Source organism: Zootoca vivipara, chromosome 5 (genome assembly GCF_963506605.1).
Source record: "Zootoca vivipara chromosome 5, rZooViv1.1, whole genome shotgun sequence".
In the NCBI taxonomy this organism is placed as follows: Eukaryota; Metazoa; Chordata; class Lepidosauria; order Squamata; family Lacertidae; genus Zootoca; species Zootoca vivipara.
Window position 1 is genome coordinate 44,173,912 of NC_083280.1, and position 19,483 is coordinate 44,193,394.

At 43.8% G+C, this 19,483-nt stretch overlaps 1 protein-coding gene across 2 annotated transcripts; it reads right to left on the reverse strand.

The window, feature by feature from the left end:
* Window positions 1-526: 526 nt before the first annotated feature.
* Window positions 527-12,543, reverse strand: KAZALD1 (Kazal type serine peptidase inhibitor domain 1). Of its 2 annotated transcripts, XM_035134017.2 has the most exons (6): window positions 12,415-12,543; window positions 9,391-9,513; window positions 8,693-9,304; window positions 5,622-5,782; window positions 2,218-2,365; window positions 527-926 (listed from the first exon to the last, which is right to left on the reverse strand). In XM_035134017.2, the coding sequence occupies exons 3-6, from the start codon at window positions 9,240-9,242 to the stop codon at window positions 829-831; spliced, it is 957 nt and encodes a 318-aa protein (XP_034989908.1). In that variant the 5' UTR covers window positions 9,243-9,304; window positions 9,391-9,513; window positions 12,415-12,543; the 3' UTR covers window positions 527-828. The 2 variants fall into 2 exon arrangements, with proteins under 2 accessions (XP_034989908.1, XP_034989907.1); XM_035134016.2 differs by lacking the exon at window positions 9,391-9,513.
* Between the last annotated feature and the right edge of the window lie 6,940 nt (window positions 12,544-19,483).

A 19,483-nucleotide genomic window follows, 5' to 3' on the forward strand; every position in this document is an offset into this window, starting at 1 on the left:
GCAATGCCACTGCAGTTGATCTGGAGGGCAAGAGCTGATCCAAACTGAGGAAGCAGACCAAAGAGAAGTACAGATCAAGGCTAAGAAGACAACTTGGAGTCTGTAACGTAAGGAACAAGGGAATGGTGAGCAGGGTAGAGAACAAGCGTGTGGAGAGCATCTGGAACAGAATAGGCTGGGTTCCCATCACAAGAAGGGGTCTCATTGCTTCGTCTTTTCTCTAGAGTGTGCTGGGCCATCAAATTGTCTAGATGAAGCCCTGGTCTCTGATCAAACTAGTCAAAATATCATTCATGCAATTAGCAGTTGCATAACTAGTTTTTAAAAAGTAAACTGAAGTATCCATTGCTGTACATCCCTGGTGTACAGCAATGGATTGGGACCCTGGTGTGGAGGGGTTGGGGTTCTATTCTGAACTAAGGATCTTGTATCTGCTCTCTGCATTGAGGATAAAGCCTCTCATTTCCTCAAGGGGAAGTTTAATGAGTGTTGAGACATGTGTGAGGTCAAAGAAACTATATTCTCCAAAGGTGATCAAAGTACAATTTAATGCCCATTTGCTCTAGGATCAGCTAAAAACAAAACAAACCCCCTCTTTCCACTTGCTTGGTGTCCCCTTCACCTAACAAAAGAAGGGGTCAAATGATTAAATACATAAATCTTCCCCACCCCAAATTAACTGATATCCGAACTGTCCATAGAAGATTTTCAGCACAAAGGTTCAGTACTGGCTATCTCAGAGGTCTGCAGTAGATGAGGAGGCAAATGTTCAAAATGGAATAGATGTACATTTCTCTTCACTTTGACAGCTCCCTCATGCATGTGTCATCAGTAATAGTCATATGAGTCATCGTCACTCTCCATGTCATCGTCTGGCCCTAGTCTGGGCATCTTGGGCAGGGCCAATTCAGTCATGTTCAGCTGATCTGCAAGTACAGGGCACAAAGCAAATAATTAGTCCATGTACAGTGTTTGTATCCTTTGCTATCTATCCTTCACCACTGTGGGGATATTTGGATGTTGTCCATTTTACAAGCAGCCAAGAACAGGGCTGGCCCAAGACTCAGTTCTGCTGCCTAAGGTGAAGGACAAGATGTTACCACTGCCCCATTCCATGGGCAGAAACTTACCAGATTGACAGCTGAATCTTACTCATCCTTGGAGGACTCAGTGCAGGTCCCATGACACACCCTTCTCTATTCTCTAACACAGGAGAATAGCTGGGACAGGGGTTCAGAAAGAATTGGCTGTCGTCCCTGTCCACATCTCAGCATCCATTGCCTGAAGCAGCTCCCTCTCTCTAGGGTCTGACAAACAACTTGTCAAACATTTTATCTCCATGTCTTTCTCTGCATTTCTTTTCACCAAACCAATAAATCAACCAAGCACGCACGTCACAAACAATATCATGCTTAAGCTAATATTTGGTGTTAATTGTTTTTTTTTGCAGATATTTTAAATTGAATGCTAAAGAGGGATATTCTGATACAGTGAACAGAAAGTAGAATTTGGGCCCAGAAGATGTCTGCCATGGAACTGCTTAACTCTGTGTTGAATTGTGATCATAGAGAAGAACTAAACATTTTGGGAAACACATGGTTATCACTGAAACTGGGAGCCCCCGTTAAGAACCCCACCTGCTCCTTTGTAGCATGTAGTTCAACTACCCTCATATCTTGATAGCATTACATTAGCTTTTAAAAAATCCCTTTACCCACAGGACGTGCTGCCGCTAAAGTGGATGGGAAAATGTTGATTGTAATAAGGATGTAATCTAGGGGAAAACGGACACAGGGCTGCCAGTTTGGTTGGCAACCATGTTTTGGTAAAGTGTAGTTCTGCCCTGAGTGTGAGGAAATGGTATTCCATATATTTGAATTCCTTTTATTTAGAAAACACTGTTAATGACATTTTACTAAGGACTAGGTTGGTATAGTCAGTAGTTATGGATAAACCATTTGATTCTTTTTTTAAAAAAAAACACCTTCAATCATAACACAGTTGGTTACACATGATATACGAAACACTACTTGGTAGTTAAGGAGCACTGATAGCAGCGGCTGTCTGAAGAATATCAGATAGCTCAGAAGAGGGGGAGACTAAAGAGACATGGAAGATCTGCTCTCACATATGGCAAAGGGTGTTTGGTGTGCCAGGCCTGAATTTCAACACAATGAATCTGTCAGGAGGAAGAGAGGAAGAGTAGGAACTACTTACCAGGAGTGAGGACCAGGAGGCTGGCTGGAGCTGCCACCTGCCCAACGTTGTTCCTGGCAAAGCAGCGGTAAGTCCCCTCATCAGTTACCCGCACAGCTTGAATCTGCAGCCAGCTGGTCACCTCATATTTCTGAGGGCCTCCCCTAAACTAGAGTTAATTATATACCAACAGGAGAGACACAATTCCATTGTTAAAAACTTTACAGCAAGTGGATTGCTGCTGAAATCTCCAATGGGAAGTTATTGAGACAGTCTCTGTATCACAAAGCAATCAATTCAGGCATATCTAAGATATTGGTTGTACAGAGGCAAAGCTCAGTTTTAGCATTGCTCCATTTGCCCTTCTTTCAGGTGAAGCACTATCATGTTCTCTGAAATATATTTTCTTGCACAAGCATCCTGTATCTTGTCATTTATAAATGCTACCTCTGTCACATAGGACATCTTTTGTTATTTAGAAAGCCACACACCTGGAATGCAAAAGCTGTTGACTCATTTTCCTGTTCTAAAGCAGGGCCAATAAGACTGAATGTTTCCCTTCAAAAGGTTTCCAGGACCTCTTTATTATTTGTCTTCCTATAATTTAGAGCCCTTTTTCTCTTTCCCTAATCCCAGCAGTTAGAGCAAACAATTAGTCTCATTCTGTCACCTTTGTACATATTTGGTAACTGTAGAATTCCACCATATTCCTTGTTCTCACTTTAAATGGGAGATTCCACCATCCTGTGTGTTTGGGTACACATAAACAAGAAAGGTGGCATACTTCTGGGATTTTAAAAGACGTACATACCTAATTCTACATGCACACACATTTCACACTTGACACATATGTATTTTGTACTTGTGTATTCTCCTGAACATCTCATCCTGTTGTGAAATACCAAGTCTCCCCTCACCCCCACCCTGAACTGGAAAACAATCTAAATTCCTTGCAGATGTAGCAAACTGTACTGTGGCACACTCTCTTTTTTCTTTTAGAGCATAAATCAGAACGGACTGGAAAGTGACCACAAACTGTCTTCTTGTTTCTCAGTCTCCTTTGTAAACAGGATACAAGCAGCTTTTCTCTGAAAGTGAATGCACAGGCTCTGTCTTTCTCTTTCTCTTGTCAACTCAGAGAGCACAGAATCACACCCCAAAAGTGATGTTACCTCACCAATGGGCAGAAACGCATGAAGCACAGAATTTAAAAGATCACTTTGAAATAGTCATTTGCTTATCAATAGCAGCGCAACACTGAAACAAGTTCCAGAATTTGTAATGTCTTGGCAGGGGGTGGAATATAAAAGAGGAGAAAATGAAGGGTTTGTGGAGTCAGTAGGAGAGGGACTGCTTGCCATGGATTGAATCAAAAAGCTTTATATGGGACTCAAAAACTTCACTCTCGGTTACTGAAAGCCACACCCACATCCCCTTTGATTTCTCAGCTCTTAGAAGATTATGTCTACATACTTAACTATGTGTCTACATACATATAGTTTTAAGATGAGGTCTAAAAACTTTTTAAATGAAAACTAGGTTTCTCTGCATTCTTACAAAGCTATACAAGTCTATGCAATAGACTAGAATATGCAGTCACAAAGCAGTAGATTTCCTGATTAAACTGGGAAAACTAATCTTAAACTGAGGATCCTCCAGTGAGACTGACCGATTTACAGCACAATCCTGTGTGGGATTGCCAGAATGTAAATACTACTGTGCTCAATGAAGACCACTTCCCACCTGCCTGGGATTTCCATTCCATTTTAAGGATAGAGTCCTTGAAAATGCATCCCATTTTAAAGATGGAACCCTAAAGTTGTAGGGGTGCATGGGGATTTAGTGGTGCATTAGGACCTTGGTAGCATCATCTGGTTTAATACCTACCCTCACACTGAAGATTTTTCTGCGCAATATATTCCATAATGTTTCATTTAAACTGTTTTTAATTAACTCGCAGAAAATGGAGTTTCTCTCTGGAGATTATTCCATTGTTTCAGCTTTTCCCTGTGGGAAAGCTGTTTCTAGTTCCAGTTTTCATTTGTTCACTTTCATCCCCGATGTGTGGTCCAGCAAGGAAATGCAGTCCAGGAAAGTGACTTGAAATTCATTCTAGCTGGAAGATGCTATCAGAAGCATAACACTACTTTTCCCCTGCCCGAAACATAGAGCTTCCCCAAGCTTCTCAATCCAGCAGTGATGTAGTTTTCGCTTCACCCAAACATTCCATACAACAATAATAAAGATTTGTAGTTTCTATAAAAGTTTCCCAGGACTTCCTTACATGCCCTTTAAATAGAAGGGTATACAAGTGGCTGCCCTACAGCCTCTCAAGTTCTATTTTGGGATGGAGCTCCAAGCCTGTTAACCCTTCTGAGGATAACTTGGTGAGTCTTCTGTGTTAGGGTTATCCACAGTGAGTACAATATTCCACACCTGCCATTGTGGATCATAGCTGTCGTCTCCTGTTTTTTGCAGGAAACCCCTGGATTTAAATCCGTTTCCCGCTGGTCTCCCGAATTGAAAAATTCCTGTAAATCCCCCGGATTTGCAGCTCCCGGCTGGCTGCTAGCTCACTTGGTTTTGGAAATCGCCTCTGCGCATATCTGGACATGTGCAGAAGCGACTTGCGGTGCCGCGGTGCCGCTGACCCCTTATTTTCCCTTATTTTCCTATCCGGAAGTTGACGCCTATGTTGTGGATAGTTTATTACTCTTCCTCAAAGGGGAACAGTAAAAAGGAGAAGATAATTGAACTTCACGGTAACAAAGGAAATGCACATGCAGGGATGCAACTGTTTTTTCAGCAGCAGATACAGCATATTCTGAAGAAAATGAAAGTGGCATATCTGTGGTATCTAATGTCAGCCTAAGTGAAGGATGATGCTAAACATGAGATGCAGTTGCTAAAAGGAGGTAAATTAAAAGGTAAAGGTAAAGGGACCCCTGACAGTTAAGTCCAGTCACGGACGACTCTGGGGTTGCAGCGCTCATCTCGCTTTATTGGTTGAGGGAGCCGGCATTTGTCTGCAGACAGCTTCCGGGTCATGTGGCCAGCATGACAAAGCTGCCTCTGGCGAACCAGAGCAGTGCATGGAAACGCCGTTTACCTTCCCACTGTAGTGGTACCTATTTATCTACTTGCACTTTGACGTGCTTTCGAACTGCTAGGTTGGCAGGAGCAGGCACCGAACAACAGGAGCTCACCGGGTTGCGGGATTCGAACAGCCGACCTTCCGATTGGCAAGCCCAAGAGGCTCAGTGGTTTAGACCACAGCGCCACCCGCATCCCCTAAAAGGAGGTAAATTAGGCCTGCCAAATAACTGAGTAATCTGAGAACCTTCTGCTGCAAAATCCATTTTCAGACCTGCCCCATAAACACAGACCATTCTCCTCCTGAGCTCTTGCTGGAACTCGTAGCTCACCTGAACTGAGATGTGGGGGTCATCTCCAGGAAGCAGCATGTCCGATCCCTCCTTTCTCCATTCAATAGATGCCATGGGGTATGCAAAAACCTCACACCCAAAGATCACATCTTGCCCAGTGATGTTCCAGATGTCATAGGGAGGCGATACGATATGGGGCTCTGTAAAGATCCAAAACCATCTGAGGGAAATAATCTCTGGATTGCTTGTATATGAAAACAAAACATTTTCATGCTGGATTTTATACTGTAGATCAGGCACCCCCAAACCTGGCCCTCCAGATGTTTGGGGACTACAATTCCCATCATCCCTTGCCACTTATCCTGTTAGCTAGGGATGATGGGAGTTGTAGTCCCAAAACATATGGAGTGCTGAGTTTGGGGGTGCCTGCTGTAGATTAGTTCTCTCAGCTTGTTCTAGCTGAGATCTGATTTAGATGTGTTTTCCAAAAAATCCTTATAGTACATGATGTGATATTTACCTTTCGGTTGTCAGCCTGCAAGCAGCGCCTGTGTAATTTTAATATTTTTGTTCAGCAACTAGCAATTTTAGGTGCAGCAGCAGCAGCAACCACCACAATAATAATTAAGCACATTGTCGTGTACAACTGTTGCACTATGCTGGCTTATTTCTTATAAACAGAAAAAAGCCAGGCTTTTTATAACTGAGCTGAATAGTCCTGTTCGCCTTGCCCACCAGTAGTTGTTAGTCAAGCATGTGTTTGCATCCTGGCACATCTGTGAACCACAGCCCTTGGCCCCTAAACGGTGGTCCAGAGCTTTGTCATCCTCGTTTAAATGAAGTGTTTCTCAGGGAATGTCGCTTCAGTCTCATGTTGCGGCAGAAACGTGACATCCTTGTGGCAGCTGCTAATCAGCCTGCTTTACTGTCAGATGCTTTGGCTATATTTTAAGCATCCTAGTCCCTCTCTTCCTCCTGTTCTGAGGTTGGCTGCACAGGGAGGGGTCCATAGCTCTGTGGTAGAGCATATACTCTGCATGCAGAAGTTCCCAAGGTCGATCTCCAGCATCTCCAGTTAACAAAGGATTGGGTACCAAGTGTTGGGTGGGATAGATAGCTCTCTACTTGAGACCTTGGAGAGCTGCAGAGTGGATAATCCTTGATCAGTTCAACAAAAGTCTCTGGCTAATTTCAGGCAGCTTCTTAAGTTTCAGTTGGATTTTAAGATAAGATAAGATCAGATCAGATATCTTTATTGTCATTGTCCCCTTGCGGGAACAACGAAATTACTCGGTTGCTACATCCACTCAGATAAAGCATTCCGCATAATCCAAAATTACAAAACCTAATTAAAAACAGTAAATATAATACAAATAACAAGTAAAATAAGATGACTTCAAAGTCCAGGCTTTCCATTTAAGGCCAAAATCGCTCTAGAGAAGAAACTGTTCCTGAGACGGCTCGTTCTTGCCTGCATAGTTCTATATCTCCGTCCCGATGGCAGGAGCTGAAACAAATGGTGACCAGGGTGCGTTGGATCTCTTGATATGTCTAGTGCTTTTCTATGGCACCTGGTGGTATAGATTTGTTCTAAGGTGGAGAGTGAGCAGCCAATAATGCTCTCTGCTGTTTTAATAATTCTACACAGCCCTGCTCTGTCCTGAGAAGTACACCTTCCGTACCACACACATAAACCGTACGTGAGCACGCTCTGTATGGCACAGTGATAGAAGGCAAGCAGCAGCTTTTGTGGAAGGTGGGTTTTCCTTAAAATTCTCAAAAAATACAGTCTCTGTTGCACCTTCTTCACAAGCCCCCTTGTATTAACACTCCAGGACAGATCCTCCTGTAACTCAATGCCTAGAAATCTAAACGTTGTTACCCTCTCCACACAAATTCTGTCAATCAAAAGTGGCTGGACCTCATTCTTCTGTCTCCTAAAGTCCACCACAAGCTCCTTTGTTTTCTTTGTATTTATGAGCAAGTTATTAACTCTGCACCACTTTGTCAGCCGCTCCACCTCATCTCTATAGTCCGTTTCACCCTCCTTATCAGGACTTCCAAATAGTGTAGTGTTGTGAGACCAAATGTTAGCAATCCCAGTGACACCTTCCTGCCCCAACATCTTGGATTTCTTCTAGTGTTCCCCTTCAATGAAATCTAGCAGAGTTGCTCCATCTATTTTAAGATATACACATGCTGTATCTTACTGGGCCATTCTTTTCTGAGCCATGCTATGCACACTAAATAGCAATCTAATTTTTCTCCAAATTTTGTGATGTAGTCCCCAGTACATCACAGTACAAAAAAATGTACAAAAATGCATATCAGCATGTATATTTTAGAATAAAATATGTTTAGAAATATGTGCTTCAAGGGGAAATCGGTACAGAATGGTGTCTTTTGTGGGATAGTAAACATTTATAAACATTGGTCAATACAAAAAAAAAATCTGGATTTTTCAATGGCAGCACAAAATATCCAGATGAATATGAAATAGGCTGGAATGGACATGTTATTGAACACATGTGAAAGCGACACAGGCTGAAAAAGAAGACTGGTCTCCCTTTGTCATTTAAGAGGCTTCTGGCCAGATGTTTAGGTTCACTCTAAGCACTGAATATATCATCTGGAGGTGCCCCCTAACAACCATACAGGCCTTATTTTCAATTACTTACTGCTTTTGGGATGGGGAACCCCATGATCTTGGTTTGCACAGCTTTCCATAGAAAATAATTACCGTACAGTGCACTGTGAAGAGGTCTATGCATCACTCTTAAGGTGAGGTTGTGCTTTGCATACAGAAAGTCCTAGGCATTTAAACTGGCATTTCCCCTTTAAAAAGCTCACATGGCAAGTGATGGGGAAGATCTTTGCCTGAGACCCTGGAACACTTCCACCAGTTATTGTACTGGGCTCGAAAAAACAAAAGCTTGAACTGGTTTAAGGTAGCTGTCAAAGCATTCCCCATTTCTCTTTTGTCCAGCTTAAAGCTCTCCGCCTCTTTCATTTCCCAAATGCCCCCTTTTCTTGGAATGTAAATGTGGAGAAATGCCTTCTCACATTGCAGCTTCACTTGGAAATTTAGAGAAAACCTGCAGAAGCCTTACCTGATTCGCAGGGTCCTTCATGGGCCACAGTGAGATTAGCCTCTGGATGGGAGTTATGCACCTCCTGAAATTTGCATATTTGGGCATAGGTCTTGCCATCGGAGCCACAGAGAGCCTGGCTAGATTGGCAAGTGCACTGAGGCTCAGGCACCTCGCCACGCCGTAGGTCCCCGGAATCAAGGCGGCACTCTAAGTGATCCCCACACTTGCCATAGAAGTGGTTGGTATTGTCCAAGTCACAGATCTGGCCCTCCAGATTGGCACACTCCCAACAGCAGTCACAGGCATCCAGCACCACCCCAGCAAGGCAGCCACGTGGCGTGGGACATTCTTCCAATCTACATTGCACACAGCTCTCCCCCTCCTCCAGAAGCCTCTGCCAGCCACGCTGCAAGTAATCTGGGCCGACAGGCAGGGCTCGAATGAGTACATCCCAGCACAAAAACAGCAAGAAGAAGGTGACCCGTAAGGAGGCTAAGTTAGCAGGACGAGACATTCTCACAAGCTTTCGGGAACTTGGCATCCATTCATCGCCCTTGCCGAAAAACATCCCTTGGACACTTGGGTCCTGAGCACCTTTCGCTGCAATCTTCTCTACAAGGCCATCAGTGCCTGCAAAAAAGAAATAGAACTTAGAGGAGGGGGACAACCACTTAATGAATCCCTGAGGTGTGGGGGTTGGGGCTCAGTGGCCGTACCTCCGAGTAGGGCTGAGAATGTCCCCTTCTTGTAACCCTGGAGACCTCCTGCCAATCAGTCTAGACAATCCTGAACTAGATGGACCACTGGGCTGACTTGGTATAAGGCAGTTTCTTGAGTTCCTGTGGAGGAACAAGGGACATCATCTGGGGGGAAAGGCAATCCCACCCACCATTGAACCCAATGCATTTTGGCTATACGTTATTTTAGCTTTACACACTATCGCCAGAATGTAACTCCCGTGAAAGTTGAGAGTCGCCCATGCAATATATATACCGGTAATTGCAAGATGTTTCATCAGGCAGACAGGAAAGTTAAACCTGAACAATGGTAAATGCACATTTTGATCATTTCAGATCACAGTTTCTTTACAATTATTTTAGCATAGAAAAATATAATAGCTAACAGGTGGTTATGGGCTATTGTTGTCCCAAGCCAGGAACTCAAGCCCTGGTCTATTTAAGCTGCTGTGCTTTCTCTGCCATAAGGCTATGAATGTTAATTCCCAAACTTGCCTTTCATGTACATTGTACAAGCTTCCTTTTAGAACAAAGACTGCGAGGTCAATGAGGGAGCAGTCATGCTGTGAAAATATTCACTCAGCACTAAGTTATTCTTGTCCATGATCATTTTTCTAGGCTAGTTCATTCAAAATCTTGGGGGTTGTTTGACTTCAGCCATGCGGCTGCCATTGAGACAGGGACATCTGTTGCACTGTATCAGATAGTTAACAGTTGTTCTGAAAGAAATGGCCCTTGGGTAAGGAAGAGGGGATGCAATTGCTATTTCTGTCACTCACTTGCAGTTGCAGCCAATTAAGTGTCAAGCAGGTCCCCCCCCCCGTACATTATCCTTGGTTCTTATTGCCTTTACCACCCCCATTCCCACTCCTCCATGGTAATATCTATTTCATGCCTCTTGCCTCCAAAAGCTAGAATCCTAGATCCACCTACCTATTTTGGTCTAATAGACAAACAGATATATCCTCAGCAATAAATAAAATAACCTAACTCCTCTGGGCTGCTCTTGTATCACTAGAACACACACACCTCAGGTCTGAAAACAGAACCCAGTATTTCAGATGCTTTTTTTTGTATCATCTCCTCTAGATTTCTCTGTCCATCCAGATCCTAATGACTAACACGACAACCTGCTTCTCCCCCCCCCCACAACTTTGGAGATAGAAACCCCACTCTGTTATCATGGAAGTGCACTAATGAGCACTGTTAGCAATATTCTCACTTACAGACAAGAGCTAAAGAAAAAATTGCATGGCATTTCAGATGAAACTAATCCATAACAGAAGGAGTTCTGTTGTTTTATAGGAAACACGCTCTGTTTAGCCCTGGGCATTAAGGGCTATCTTGTGACAGCCAAGCCTTCCCAGAATTGTTCTCCTTTACTCCCCACTCCCTCCTAACCACAAACATGCACATTTCATACCAGACCTTTAGTTAGCTACCATGATGATAGCAACTTTTATTGGTGAGCTAGAAATTACACTTCTGCCAACATACTAGGTTCGAGACTCTGATGATAATAATACAGGGGGGAGAGAGAAAGACCCAGGGCAGGTCTCTAGTGTTTTGTTGTGGATGAATTTTGCAATGTGTTTTATTGTGGGTGGTTTTTACAATGTATTTTATTGCAGAGGAATTTTGCAACATATTCTTGACACAATAGTGGTGGATTTATTATACATCATTAATTGCTCTTCAGTGCTTCCCCAATGTTACCAACTTATTGCTGTCTGGAGGGACTACAGTGGGACATATGCAGGACAACACCCTGAACATCTGTGGTATAAAAAGTTTTGGAATTTCAGCAGGAAGTTGCAGGATATGCACTGAATGGAAATGAGGCAGTATGAACACCCCAAGACATTTGCTGGTGCAAACAGTATTGAAAGCAAGATTGTGTATGACCACCCCTGATACCATCATCACCACAAATCATCATGAACATGCAATAAAAAAGTTGTTTGGATGGGCCCTATGATGGCTCAATTGCTGTGAAGTTAAGGCTGCAAACATATGCACATTTACCTGGGAGTATGCTCCACTGAACACAGTGGGACTTGTTTCTGAGTCAACATGTCTAGGACTGTGATGTAAATAACAGTATGAAGCTAAATACAATACATCAGAATGTGCTGTAACTCAGTTTCCAAACACCCTCAGGAATATTACTGTTCAACAATGTTATTCCCTCCCTGCTAATTGAAAACTTTGCTAGACTTTAGATACATCTTCAGAGGAACTTAGCACAGGGGACCAGGGGAAATAATGGAAGCGTCAGGCCCCATAGAGACACAGTAAGCAGTGATTTCAGAGGCCAATTGTTTCATTTGCCTGTAGACAGGAGTCCTTGGACCCATCCCATCCAAGACAGATGTTTATCCAACCAATGCTTAAATGGTTCCAAGGATGTGTATCTCCTGTGGCTGAAAACCTGGAGCCAAGTCTGAAATGCTCGTTTTTCCAGAATTGATTCCAAGAGTTTCAGAAATCAATGGATACCTTGAGATTTCAGGAATGGTCAAGGAGCTCATCGAATCATAGAACTGTAGAGTTGGAAGGGACCCTGAGGGTCATCTACTCCAACCCCCCATGCAGAAATCTCAACTAGATCATACATGACAGATGGCCATCCAAGCTCTGCTTATAAACCTCCAAGGAAGGATAATCTACCGGTACCACCTCGCATGGGAATTTGTTCCCCTGTCGAACAGCTCTTACTGTCAGAAAATGAGTCTGAGCAGCTGGTCTGGAGGGCCATGCTTAGACCTTGAAAGGAAGGTTTAGGAAGCTCCATGCAAATGTTTACCCTCCTTTATTTTAAATGCTAGACCTGACTTGAATTGCCTTAATCCAGAGAATCATGGTAATGAATATTCCTTCTTTTGGGAACTCTCCAGTTCCTTGCATACTATATACAGTAGACAATGTAGCCCTAAAATATCTCATTTTTTATTTAAAAAAATCTGGCAACTCTGCTCCCCATACAGTGGTGGATGCACCTACCTCCGCTCAGACTAGGCAAAGCCTGTGGCTGGTTCAAAATCCTGGGGTTCAGTTGCTTCCAATGCCGTCCTGAATATCCCCTCCAACCGGGTTAAGCTGGATGATTTTTGCCTTTTCCAGTGGATTAGTTTGTCTGCATCTCTGCTTGGAATGAGGACCAGTGATGTCACAATGAAACGTGATCCCCTGATCCCAGCCCTCTCCTCTCTCCCGCCCCTCAACACACAGAAACAGTACTACTTCCACCAAAGCTTGCCTGATTAGCCACTAGACTTGTTTTCATGCCGAATGTCCACAAGTGAAGCCCAGCAGAAACCTCTTTCGCTACTCCTGGCTCTGCTCTACGGAGAAACCACAATTGTAACGAGACACTTTTTTCACTGACTACTTAGGAAGCAGGCTCTAGGCAGAAAAAATCCTTTTTTTATTTATTAGAAGTATAAACTGGAACTCAACATGTCCAGGGGGGAGCTCAGAGTTCTTGGGTGGCAGATGTGCCTGATTTTTTCCAAAGCAAAACATTCCAAAGCAGAAGAGCCCCCAACTGATTGCTATAAAGAGAAGCTGTGAAAGTGAGAGGTATTCAGGGAAAGTGATGTTTAGTTGCCACATGGATGGTATGTTTCAGAGGGCATTCTCAGTGAGGATCATCAGAGTGGTGAGATGGGAAGAGGCAGCACCTTTAGGACATGCCAGGAGCCAAATATCGAACTTTTTCTGCCAAAGCAAAAGTGCAGGTTGGTTCAAGGCAGAATCAACAGCCTGCCAAAGTTCACCTGAAATGTAGCCACGTACACACTGCCTCCCAAAATAGAACATTTAAAGAGGGCACGTATTTGCATAAAAATGGCATATGCTCAATTATATAGATGCGGAAAGAAAGAAAGAAAGAAAGAAAGAAAGAAAGAAAGAAAGAAAGAAAGAAAGAAAGAAAGAAAGAAAGAAAGAAAGAAAGAGATCTCTGTGTATGATCTGCTAGCAAAAGATGAAAAGTTTGATCTGGTGTGTGCCAAAATAAGCACTCTCTCTTTTTCCTCGTCTGCCACTCAGATGTGGGCTCTACTCCTGTGGAATGGAGAGGACAATCAGAAATAGTGGAGCTTCTGTGCCATTGCCAATCTTTTCATTGAGGAACCTCAATGGTTAACAGGGGATTAGACAATTTCAGGGAAAATATCAATGGCTGCTGGTCATGATGAATGTATGCTACCTCCAGAAACAGAGGTAACTTGCCCCTGAGTACCATAAACAAGAGAGTGCTGTTGCACTCCCATCCTGCTTAGAGGCTTTTGTAGGCATCTTGATGGCCCCCTGATCTCATCTTCCTATGTTTTAAACCAGGGCCGGCCCTACGGCAAGGCTGGGTGGCAGCTGCGCTGGGAAACTGAGCGGGAGGGGGGCGCCAGAGGGATCTTCGCACCATGGCGCCAGGGCGCCAGATATGCTTAAGACGGCCCTGTTTTTAACCACTCATGTGTTTATAAAGAACACCACTTGAAAACTGAGCTAGGAAGGACTGAGTAAGGGTTGAAAATGGTGCCTGGGTGCACCACTTTGATATTCTTTCAGAGTAGTATTCATTTATTTATCTATTGCAATATTTCCATTCTTCCTTTCAGAGTCCCCAAAGTAGCTCACAATCACAAACTAAAACAAACACAATCAAACAATAAAATAAAGCCGGGAGCTTAAAAACAACAACAACAAACCCATACCAGAGCTGACTATCCAAACATAATCACAAAGAGAAGAGAGAGCAGGCTAAATCAAAACAGAATCTTGGCAGGGCAAAGAAATATTTGCAGTGTCATAATACCATTAAAGAGGGGGGCACTGGAGCCCTCCAAGGTAGGGAGTGCTCCTATACTCAAAATAGTATCATCAGTTCACATTCAAATTGGTGGTGATTATCTAATTAGTAGTTGGCTACATTAAAGATTCAAACAGTAGAACAAAGTAATGCCATCCTGTGGCCTCAGTAGCATTTGCAAGGCTTTGCATAATGCTTTCAGTAATAGCAGATCTAGATTACCTTTTAAAAATCAGAAATACGCATTTAGTTTCTTTGCAAGCTATCAGTTGGCTTCTGAAAAGTCGAGTTGTACAAATAACAAATGGAAACTGATTCATTGTGGCAGACTTTCGTGTTCTACCCTGTTTCTCCTAAAATAAGACATACCCATAAAATAAGCCGTAGCAGGATTTCTAAGCAGCTGCGCAATATAAGCCATACCCCAAAAATAAGACATAGTGATAGGCGCAGTTCTGGAGGGCACCAAGGAAGAGGCTAGGCTGGACATGTAATAATTAAAAAAAATAAGACACCCCCTGAAAATAAGCCACTGTGTTTTGTTTTGTTTTTGAGGAAAAATAAATATAAAACGGTGTCTTATTTTCGGAGAAACACGGCACTTCACTGTATTTATTTTAAAGTACATAACGTAGCTCAGTCAGTGGTGCATGAGACTCTTAATCTCATTGTTGTGGGTTTGAGCCCCATGTTGGGAAATGATTCCTGCACTGCAGGTGGTTGGACTAGATGACCCTCGTGGTCCCTCCCAACTCTACAATTCTATGATCAATGTTACCACTTCCATTAGTTTCTTTGATTCTACACATCCCTTGTTTCTCCAGCACAGTTGTTATCAGCTGTGATTCTGTCAATTCCAGCAACAGCTCCTGATGATCGGGGGGGGGGGGGAGGTAACCAGGAGAGGCAGAATGGCTATTGACAAAACACACACACACAACAACCCCTGAAATGTTTTCAGCAGCATTGAGCTTGAAATCCACCCACCCAAACTGGCTCCTTCCAGTTACCATAGCTTAAAAGACTTCTCCAGCCCCAAAGGATCCCCACTACAGACAACCTATTGTGAGAATTGGGAAACAAAGTGAAGGTTTTTTCCTAATATACGTTCAAAATGAGACCCTGAAACACAGACAGGAAACTTTTACCACAATGTCAATAATCACAGCACCCAGAAACCCAGCCAGGAAAAGACCTGAATCCTGAGGAAAGTCATGATGGGATAGGAGAGGAATCCAATAGAAAAGGAGAGTAGTTTTGCAGGGTGTTATGGAGAATCCAGATGCAAGAAACAGTTTGATGAGCCAGAAGTTGCTATGAAGTAGATAGATAGACTGAGAAACAGTTGAGGGGGCATTTTTTCTCCTCCTCTTCTTGCAAACTGGTACAAGCCACTGCTATGACCTGCAATTAAACCTAAGTAGCAGGACTATGCTTAAAAGGTTCAGGAGGTAACTCTGGTTTGCCTACCCAGATCCCACATGGCCCACCTGAGACCTTTCTTCATGTGCTTCCCCCCATGAGGGGTCTGGAGGGTGGCAACATGAGAATGGGACTTTTCTGTGGTGGCTCCCCGTTTGTGGAATGTGCTCCCCAGGGAGGCTTACCTGGCACCTTCAATACATATATTTATGCACCCATTCCAGCTTGTCAGTACCCTTCTTAAAGTGTGGTGCCCAAAACTGGACATACTATTCCAGGTGTGGTCTGACTAAGGCAGAATATTGTGGTACTAGCAGTTACCTTGTCCAGCTCACAGGTTACCAGCCTCTCCGTAAGAATATCATGGTAGACTTCATCAAAAGCATTACTCAAATCAATATACACCATGTCCACAGCATTCTCTTGAACGCTCTCCCCAGGGAGGCTCACCTGGTGCCTTCACTACATATCTTTAGGCGCCAGGCAAAAACATTCCTCTTCTCCCAGGCCTTTGGCTAATTCCCTTGTAGGAAGAGCCCATCTCTCTTGCGCTGTTCTTTCGTTTAAACACTGGAGGCATTTTGTCATTTGGCTCAAACACACAATGACTTCAAGGTTTTCTTTGTGCAAGGAAACATTTGATTCCCACCCCACACTAGGACATCATCAGTGCCTTGGATGGTGGGTGACTATCATGCGGTCATTATATTGACAACCATTGCAAAGCTGGCAGCTCAGTCTGCTTGGAGGGGAAGTTCATTGGGGTTGATTTAAAGGAGAGGCTGTGGGTGGGTGGGTGGGTATAGAGTCCCATGCAGCCTGGTACCATTTTTAAAGGGTTCTTCTTAACCCATGTGCAATTCCATGCATGTGCTCATAAGCAACCTTTGGCCTGGACAGATACTGTTCCTCCATGTGGATGCTGCACACATGAAGAAGTATAATTTAAACACAGGCCAGGGCCAGACAGAACCTTGCATGAGGAAAATTCATTTTGTACAGCCAGCATCTCATTGTAAGTGGTCCTTATGCTTAGGATCAGAAGATTACAACACACTGCATGTCAGAAAGCATGCTAGATTAGAAAACCCTTTACTGGTTTGCCAAAGGATCCTTTGGATGTGAACCAACATTTGCATTACTGTCTATCTGGAGGTGGGAAGAATGCAGTATCCTCTCAGGCCACACTCTGGGACCAGAGTGAAAGCAACAATTAATGAGTGCTGGGGAGTGTCCAGCGCTTTTGAGCTACGCAAAAGACTTTCCCTCCTTGCCAATCACCTGAGTGGTGTCTAAGACTTTTAGAGGACATCTGAAGGCAGCCCTGTTTAGGGAAGCTTTTAATGTTTAATAAATTAGTGTATTTTAATATTTCTGTTGGAAACTGCCCAGAGTGGCTGGGGAAACCCAGCCAGATGAGCGGGGTATAAATAATATATTATTATTATTATTATTATTATTATTATTATTATTATTATTATTATTAAATACAAAGTACTTGCTGTTTCTGCTCCATGGGCTTGGATACACTTACGGTAGCTGTGAGAGGCTCTGATAGATCATAAAGCAGAGGTGGAGAGCTTGCAGCCCTCTAGAAGTTGTTGGACTACAGGTCCTGTTGTCTCTGACCATTGGCCACACTGTCCAGGGATGATGGGACATAGAGTCTGACAATGTCTGAAGGCCTACAGGTTCCCCATCCTTAGCATAAAGAGTCTGTTCACTATGGATTTAATAATTCCCCAAACAATGCCTCCTATTATGCATCATTAGACTTCCCTTCACAGGTTGGCAGCAGCTTCAGTGCTTTGTCCTGCTCAAGGGAATCTGCTTTGGTTGTTGTTCTCATCTGCTATGAATCCAGGTGTCTAAACAAGCTTCTCTCAAGTCCATCATTCTTAGAACAAGCCATGGGGTTGCATTGTGAGCAGTTGTAATCCGCAGCACTGCTGGCCAATTCATAAATCTCTCTAGTCTATGCCATCTAAACCAGCTTTCACTCACTGCTCCTTAAGCTGGAATTCCTCTATAGGTTTTCTTGGCAAGAGCCCAGAGATCTGAGGAAATGAGCCGACAAGTCTGCCTCCCGCCAGCACCTGATTTGGAACCTCTTCCTATGCAAACACAGAGAAATCCCAGGGCTCTGAGCCAAGGAAATCAAACATAGACTTTTTAGCCATTGTTAGTTTTATTTCTTCAAGGAATTCCTATAGAGAGACTGCTTGGCTTTGAGGTCTGGGAAGGGAAGAAGCTTTGTAATAGAAAGACAAAAGTACTGGCATAGACTTCATATTAGCAGTGGAAAAACTAACAAGCTCAGATATATGCATAGCTGTGATATTTTCATTTATGAATCTTGGAACCTTTAATTTTCTTTTCTTTTTTTATGTACCAGGAACTGCCACTCCTGCTTGTGTTGTTTGTCACTCCCAATTACCCCCCCCAACCCCCATAGCAATGCCCTCCCCCTCCCTTCATACCTCAGCCCCCCAAACCCCTACCTTTATACCTCCCTCCAAAAGATCCCTCCCTGCTTCCCTTACAACTCCTCCTGCTCAGAGCTCCCCCCAATTCCCCGCCATCCCCATCCCCAAAGGTTTTCTTCTCTTAAGATAAGATATCTTTATTGTCATTGTCCCCTTGCGGGAACAACGAAATTACTCGGTTGCTACATCCACTCAGATAAAGCATTCCGCATAATCCAAAATTACAAAACCTAATTAAAAACAGTAGATATAATACAAATAACAAGTAAAATAAGATGACTTCAAAGTCCAGGCTTTCCATTTAAGGCCAAAATCGCTCTAGAGAAGAAACTGTTCCTGAGACGGCTCGTTCTTGCCTGCATAGTTCTATATCTCCGTCCCGATGGCAGGAGCTGAAACAAATGGTGACCAGGGTGCTTTGGATCTCTTGATATGTCTAGTGCTTTTCTATGGCCTCTCTTAGCGGAGGTGGTGTGGCAGGGAGAGGTGAAGGGGACCAAGGTTTTCTTCCCACCAATGCCACCAACCCCACCAGTGCTGCCTTGGCCAAGAGAGGGAGGCCTGCATTTTAAATGCAGCCTTCCTTCTCTCATTGGTGGGGGTGAGATAGAGGAAGGGAAGAAAGAGTTTCTCCCTTTCATTCCTCTCCCCTGTCAGGGGTGATGGTGGCCACAGCAGCGACAACAGGCCGAGTGCAGAAAGCCCTGCCTTGGGCTGCCTGCTGGCCAGGTCGCTCAATCTGCCTGCCCGCTCACTGCGCAGGCCCACTTGTGCTAGCCCGCTCACTTGCACATGCAGTCATATCAGGAAAACTGCAGTCGGCAGCAGTGTCCGGGCAGAAATCGGTAAAGATGTCCGGGAAAATCCGTACATATGGCAGCCCATGTCGGCAGTGCTGTTTTTGCTGATTTTCCATAAAAATAGCTCAAAATGGCAATTTTCACTGTTTGAAATATGGCAGCCCTAGCAAATGCAGTGTAGAAATGAAAAGTTTCTGCTGGCATAACAAGACTTCCATTTCTCCTCCTCCTTCTGTGCATCTCCCAAACCTGATCTGGAGAGCCTGCCAACCCTCCGAAGCTGATTTTGAGGACATGTGTGGGAAGGGCTGGAGAGGAAGTTTTGTTGTGTGCAAAGAAGGCCCTTGCACCAGGGGAGCTGCAGCGTTGGATATGGCCCTATACTTCTGGAGTGCATGCACCTATAGTTTGTTAACAACGGGACTTTCCCCTACATAACCTCACAATCCCCCATTCTGCCCCACCCAACCAATGTGCCTCAGGTCATGGTTCTCCTTCTCTAATGCTTAACTCATTCTTTGATGGGAAAGGGCATGATCGTGTAGGAAGGA

Excerpts from the sequence above, each read along its gene's own strand:
- KAZALD1 (XM_035134016.2), bottom strand. The coding sequence starts at position 9,242 with ATGTTTTTCGGCAAGGGCGATGAATGGATGCCAAGTTCCCGAAAGCTT. Across the intron at positions 5,783-8,692 it reads TGAAGGACCCTGCGAATCAG|AGCCCCATATCGTATCGCCT; the intron begins GTAAGGCTTCTG and ends GGATCTTTACAG. Across the intron at positions 2,366-5,621 it reads ACCCCCACATCTCAGTTCAG|TTTAGGGGAGGCCCTCAGAA; the intron begins GTGAGCTACGAG and ends AATTAACTCTAG.